Below are 7,200 nucleotides of genomic sequence, written 5' to 3' on the forward strand. Positions count from 1 at the left end.
GGGGAGACAGAGGATAACAACATGGATGAATCTCCAAAATATTCTGTGGAGTGGGAAGAAACCAGACACAGAAGACTAGAGTATATGATTCCATTTTCATTAAGTTCTGGAAAAGGCAATGTAAGAATGATAGAAGGCAGGTCAGCAGTTGCCAGGGGTTGAGAGCTGGGGAACAGGATTGACTCAATGGGGGCACAGGGGAACTTTCTGGGTTGATGGAAATTTTCTATATTATGATAATGGTGGTGGTTACATGACTATACACCTATCAAAGCTTGCCAAGTAGTACACTTAAATTTGCTGAATTTGTTATATGCAACACCTTAATTATGCGATTTAAAATTTTAAAATAGATTTTGCCTCAGTATATCCAAATTATTACAGCTTCTGAATGAGTGCAGTTCCAGGGGTAGTACTGTTGTGAGAAGCCTTGTCCCCCACTTTTGGTTATATTTTCTTTTCTTACTCAGTAAGCATAAAATCTTAAATAACCTGAAACCCAGAGATGGGTCACTTAGTATTTTCTCACTGTGTGTGCAAGGTGATGTTTAGAGGACTCAAAGTGTTTTGTTTTGTTTTGTTTTTTAATGGAGAATAATATTTTTTAAAAATAGGTTCTTATTGATTTTTGGTTTTTTAGAGAGAGAAGAAGGAAGGGAGAGGAAGAGAGAGAGAGATAGAAATATTGATGAGAGCAAAACATGGATTGTTTCACTCCTGCACACCCCCTACTAGGGATCAAGGCTGCAACCTGGGCATGTGCCCTGACTGGAAATCGAACCAGTGACCTCTTAATGCTTGGGACTGTGCTCAACCTACTGACCCACACTGGCCATGCAGAACTCAAAGTTTTAAATCAGTTTTAATATACTGCTGGTCAGTGCAGGGCTCTTTTGGAATGGATAAAAGCTTTCAAAATAGACCTTAATGTTTAGACGAAAAAATATTCAGAGAATGGTAAAAGTGAAAAAACTCCTAGGAACTGAAGAAGCCATAACATCAGTGCTCCAGTCATAAGAAGTTTCCATTTTAACCATTTTTATTCATTGGTGTAGAAAAAACTTACTTTTTGTTATCTACAAAATGAATTTAGAGATTCTTAAAAACTATAATGAATGGTTTATCCTTTATGGTGTGACATGTAAAATCAATATAGTAGTTAATTTACCACAAGAAAATACCAAATCCATCATTTTTCTCATTGCTGACTTCTATCCCTGGATGAAACCTGTTTATCACTTCTTTATTTTTTCCATTCCTGGGGTTTGAAAGGCAAAGGCAGTTTATTATTTTTTTTAAAAGATATTTTATTGATTTTTACAGGAGGAAGGGAGAGGGATAGAGAATTAGAAACATTGATGAGAGAGAAACATCTATCAGCTGCCTCCAGCACACCCACCACTGGGGATGTACCTGCAACCAAGGTACATGCCCTTGACTGGAATCGAACCTGGGACCCCTGAGTCCACAGGCAGATGCTCTATCCACTGAGCCAAACCGGTTAGGGCGCAAAGGCAGTTTAGATGCCACTCACACAGCCCACCAAGCTCGCCCTCCCCCTCCCTTGGGGGCTGAAGAGCAAGTGCTGGCCCAGGGATGAAGCGGTGCCCGGTAGAGTGAGTAGCCAGGAAGGGAAGGAGTTCTGGCAGGGCGCCCAGTACACCTGGCATCTCCCCTTTCCTTTAAACACAACAGCAAAAAACACAAATTCCAAGTTAGCCTTAAGAACCTCAGAAGCCTCGGTCTGTGCCCATGAAGGAGCGTGGACGAAGGTGGGGTACAGGGTGGGGTTCCTGAGGGATGAGCTGTGGGTCTCCCCTGTTCCACTCCTCAGAGTAAATCACCGTGCCAGGCGATTTACACCTAACAGCTCATCCCCAGTGACCCATGCCTGCGGTAAGTGTATGTTGTGTACTTTCCCTGTTAGATTGAAGACGTTTGACCAAGGTTATAGATGACGCGGTAAGGCTGGGATTTGAATGTAGGGGTCTCTTGGATTCTTTCCTTTGTGCCAAGATGCCTCTCACTGGCCTGGGGCAGGTCCGGTGGAGCCCCCGGCAAAGCCAGCCTGTGCTGGCGAAGTGCTTCCTGCATAGGTGGCCACAGTTGCTGTCCCATAGCGCTTCGGTGTATTTCCCTTGCCTGAGAATTCGGCCACTGTTTATTGCTTTTCAGAGCCCAATGCCGGACAGATCCAGGAAGGAATTGGAGAGGCTGTGAACAACATTGTGAAGCATTTCCACAAACCTGAAAAAGAGGTATGATGAACTATGAACTTAGTACAGGAGGATTTTAAAGCCGCTTTTACGCACGATACATAAGGCGATACCAAGTGCTTTAATTTTCATTCGTCGGCTTTCTGATGGCTGCAGCAGCGTGCCCCACGCCTCGGCGCCTGCCTCCCTGGCGTGGTTCCTAAGCGTAGGTGCAGCAGGTCACTGTTTGGCACTGTGTTGTGTCCGCAGAGAGGAAGCCTCACGGTGCTGCTGTGCGGAGAGAGCGGCCTGGTGGCAGCGCTGGAACAGGTTTTCCACCACGGCTTCAAGTCTGCCCGCATCTTTCACAAGAACGTCTTCATCTGGGACTTCATAGGTAAATTCAAGCAGGTGGATGCCAGTGTGAGGTCATTAAAATGCTTCTTAGAAAACACAAAGATCCAGGAATTGGGCATAATAAGGGCTCATTTTAAGGGAGTATGTTTTTTTAAAAAAATAAATATCAAATAAGCACTGTCCTTTCTTTTCATTCAGTCAACAAATATTTATAGTGCCCACCATATTCCAGACGCTATTCTAGATGCTCAAGCTATATATATGTCAAGATATAACTAGCCCTAGCCAGTCTGGCTTAGTGGTTAGAGCATCGGCCCTTGGACTGAAGGGTCTTGGGTTCGATTCCCGCACGTTGATTGCAGACTCAGTCGGGGCCAGGGTCAGGGTGCCTGCGGGAGGCAACCAATCAGTATGTCTCTCTCACGTGATGTTTCTCTCTCTCTCTCTCTCTGTTCTATTCTGGGTCAGGGCACATTTCTAGGCTAGGGGTTTGATCCCTGGTTGGTGCTGGTAAACTCTCTCGCTCTCTCTCGCTCTCTCTCTCTCTCTCTCTGTCTCCCCCCCTCCCTTCCACTCTCTAAAAATCAATGGAAAAATATCCTCAGGTGAGGATTAACAACCAAAAGATATAACTAACAAAACACGAAAATTCCTGTGGTTGATAAACTTACATTCTGGTGGGGGCAGGGAGGACAAATAATACAAAGCAACATAATAAATATGCAATTCATCTGTTATGTTTGGAGATTGTTGTCTGGAAAAAATAGAACAAGGTAAGAGGAAATGGAGTGTAAATGGGCGGTTATAGGCCTTGTTGACAAGGTGACATTTGAACAAAGACTTTCAGGGAGTGCCGAAGTGAGCCCTGTGCATCCTGGGAGGAGGGCACTCAGCTGAGAGAAGGGCCCAGGCAGGCGCCCCGAGGCAGGGGTGCGCCTGGCCATCCTGTGGAATTGTAGAGGGATCAGGCTGAGCAGTGAGCGGAGAGAGGTATTTACTACAAGAGACAGGTTGTGGGGGACTTCCAGGCCTTTGGAAGGACCTTGGTCTTTATCCTGAATGAAATGGAAGTTATTTGGAAGGTTTGGATATAAGGAGTGATGTGTTTGAAAAGGATGATACTAGCTCTGGGCTGTCCAATATGGTAGCCACTTGACACAGGTGCCCATTTAAATTCAGATTGACCTCATTTACATTTAAAATGCACCTTCTTAGTCACCCAGCCCTCCTGTAGCTATCAGCGGGACCTTACAGAGGGGAACCTTTCCCGGGCACAGTCCCCTGCAGTGTCTGCTCCAGCTTGCTGAGCTTGGTCGTCTTTATTCTGGTATGCAGCTCTTCTAGAATTCCCAGTTTCTTTAAAGGGGTGATTAATCATTCGTGTTTGTATATAAGGCCTAGTTGATTTCATCTAATTTAGAATTTTTGGACAAAGAAAGGAAAGTTGACAGATTAGGCCCCCAGGAGTGATTTTTCTCTTTCCCCTCTAGAATGCCTGGTATATGGCTCCTGCTTCTGATATGTGTACACATACCTCTTTCTCCAGTTCACTGGCTCAGTTCCATTTCAGAATTGTGTTGCTGTAAGCCTGGCATTCTACAGCTGGAACCGGGGCCCTCATCCCAGTGGCTGCCATGTCTTTGCTGCTTACTCCTGGAAGGTTCCAGTCAATAGAGGAGTCTGTTTTTTTTTCTTCTTCTTCTTGCCAATTTCCATTTCAAGCAGCTCTTCCAAAGAGAGTAGCTTTTCCCAGCCTTCCAGAATGTAGTCTAGATTAGAAAATAAACTCCCGGGAGCACATTCCTGAAACATGGACCTCTAGACTTCATTGTGAAACCAATGGTAAAATGATGATTTGGGTTCTAGGACTGGCTCTAATGCAAAGCACCATGAGTGTTTCCAGGTAAACTTAGTGGATTCGTCTTTCTCTGACAAAGTGCTGATGTGTATTGTGGTGTGATTCTGACTTCCTTCCCCAGAGAAAGCGGTCGCTTATTTTGAAAGCACTGACCAGATTCTAGACAACGAGGATGATGTCCTTATTCAGAAACCCTCCTGCAAAACCTTCTGCCATTACGTCAATGCTATTAACACTGCACCCAGGAGCATCGGAAAGGACGGCAAGTTCCAGATTCTAGTTTGCCTTGGAACACGGTATGAAGCCAGTTCTTGACTTTCCCTGTCTCTGTTACGTGTCGAACAAGGGTCCAGGAAGGGTTAAACCAGGCCATGCCCCTTCCAAAGCTCTCCCGTGAGTTTCTTTCATTCCAAGGTTCATGATGAGAATACTGTTTATTGGGTACTTGCATGGGTGAAGCACTGTGCTACGTATACTTTACATACATTATCTCATTGAATCCTCCTGCTGTTCACCACCACCAGTACTTGAAGTAGCAGCCAGTATCCCATTGTTGAGAACATAGATGAAACACAGCACAGATAGCAGACTTTCCCAAGTTCACACAGTTAGAAGGAGGTGAAGCCAAGATTCACGTCGTCTCACTCCAGAGCCCAGGCTCTCAACCATTACACATTACAAAGATAGGTCAATAGTTACAGGCGAATGGTATCCAAAGATAGGTAAATAGTTACAGGTAGGTTGGTAGATAATTAGACACACTGACACACATACATGTACTGTCTAGAGCCTGTATAGTGTATATACACCACCATGTTAAATTTAATAACATTGCAAATTCTTACTAGATAGTCTTCTCTTTAAGACAGTTTCCTACCCCTTTATTTCTTGGAAATGGCACATATGAGCTGTATAACTCATTCATTTTAAAACAGCTCTCATAATTGTAGGAAATGAAACGAAATGGCACATGAGCTGTATAACTCATTCATTTTAAAACAGCTCTCATAATTGTAGGAAATGAAACACAGAGACCTTTAGAAGCTTTGTATGTGCAGTGTGTGCTTTCTTCTAAACCTCTGGAGTCCTCCTCGGCTGGTGTGACTCAGTGGTTGAGCATTGCACCATTAACCAAGAGGTTTCTGGTTCGATTCCCAGTTGGGGCACCTGCCAGGTTTCGGGCTCTATCCCCAGTAGGAAGGCGCAGGAGGCAGCTGATGGACGATGTTTTTCTTTCATCGCCGTTTGTATCTCTCTATACCTCTGCCTTCCTCTCTCTCTAAAAATCAATAAAACATAGTTTAAAACATAAACCCCTGGAGGCCCAAGGAGAGGTGCAGGATGGTCTAGTTAGGGCTGTCCTTGTCACGAAAGGCCTTGGGAGGTGCTTAGTAAGGGGGTCGTCGGTACCTAGTGACAGGTGATTAGTGTCGAGTTTAATCAGGAAACACTGTAGCCTGAGACTTCAACTGGCTTATAGAACTAAGTTCTGTATTTCTTCTTAACAAAAGGGGCCCGTGTTCAGCTGAGCTTTTAAAGTTCCTTTTGAACACGATCTTTATCTCCTTTTATCTCTTCACTATTCTGATTTATTAGGCCAATGCAACCTCTCTTTTGGTTTATAAAAATCTACTTAATGCTCTTTGATTTTGTTCCTTACCTTATTATGTTGCATAAGTTATAAAACAAAACAAAAACAAGCACATCTCTACTATTTAATGTAGTCTTTCCTCCGAAAAGGTCCATCTACTTTGGCATGCCTTGCCACGGATGCCTAACACCCCTGTAAAAAAGAAACATAAAATTACATTATGCCTCTAAAAGTGGCAGAATCGGAATGGAGGATTTCCTTAATGTGTGGAAATCCTCATGGCCAACACGACCTCCTCTTAAACTCTGATGGGTCTTCCCGTCAGCCCACTGTCTCGCTCCTGCAGCCTTTTCACCAGTACAGATCCAGCTTCTTGACGCGAGTTTCCTCTCAGCTGACCTCGGGGCTTGGCTGGATGTGCCCCCCGAACCACACCCTCCCGGTGAGAGCTCCAGCCTGTGCTGCGTTCTGCCGCGAGGCCAGCCACACTCAGGGCCTGTTTCTGTCTGGGCTGCAGGGACCGCCTGCTCCCGCAGTGGATCCCGCTGTTGGCCGAGTGTCCTGCCATCGCCCGAATGTACGAAGAGAGCGCTCTCCTGCGGGACCGCATGACCGTCAGCTCCCTCATCCGTGTCCTGCGGGCCCTTCAGGACTTCACCATCGTCTTGGAGGGATCTCTCATCAAAGGCGTGGACGTGTAACCCCTGCTAGAAACGCTCAGTCCAGACGCCTGGCTCCCTCACCTTCCCCGTCTGCGGGACCGATTTGGACTTGTCTGGCGCAGTCGTGAGTCACTGCAGGGGCCCGTGCACTGAATGCCCCGACGTGAACAATCCTCACGCTGCCGACAAGGCAAAATGCTGTATTGTAGTTCATTTGAACCAGGAATTTAGTATAAAATAGAGTATTTTCATGTGTTAGACGTGTGTAAATATGCTATCTTCTTTAAGAAATTATATGACTCTAATAAGATACTTTTCCTAGATTGAATATTCCTGTGATTTAAAATAAGTAGCTTAAAAACATTGAGAGCTGCGGGGCAGAGCGGTGCTCGTCAGGAAGAAGCCAGAACGAGTGTGCGTACAGTGCAGCCAGTCGGCTTCCTTGCCTCCAGCGGAGCCCAGAGGCATTGCAGGGTGTGGCCATCCATCCTGGGGTCTGACTCTTTGTATAATGAATGTAAACAGCTCTGCCTACTG

General features: G+C 45.4%; 1 protein-coding gene across 1 annotated transcript in view; it reads left to right on the forward strand.

Annotated features, from left to right (window-relative positions):
• The window catches only part of DENND5B (DENN/MADD domain containing 5B), an 831,092-nt gene extending 824,124 nt beyond the window's left edge, over positions 1–6,968 (forward strand). The window contains exons 19-22 of the mRNA XM_015566631.1: positions 2,176–2,258; positions 2,466–2,592; positions 4,532–4,706; positions 6,519–6,968. Coding sequence (XP_015422117.1) covers positions 2,176–2,258; positions 2,466–2,592; positions 4,532–4,706; positions 6,519–6,702 — 569 coding nt within the window. The 3' untranslated portion in view covers positions 6,703–6,968. The remainder of the gene's footprint in view (positions 1–2,175; positions 2,259–2,465; positions 2,593–4,531; positions 4,707–6,518) is intronic.
• Positions 6,969–7,200: the final 232 nt, after the last annotated feature.

Source organism: Myotis davidii, unplaced genomic scaffold (assembly GCF_000327345.1).
Source record: "Myotis davidii unplaced genomic scaffold, ASM32734v1 scaffold902, whole genome shotgun sequence".
NCBI lineage: Eukaryota > Metazoa > Chordata > Mammalia > Chiroptera > Vespertilionidae > Myotis > Myotis davidii.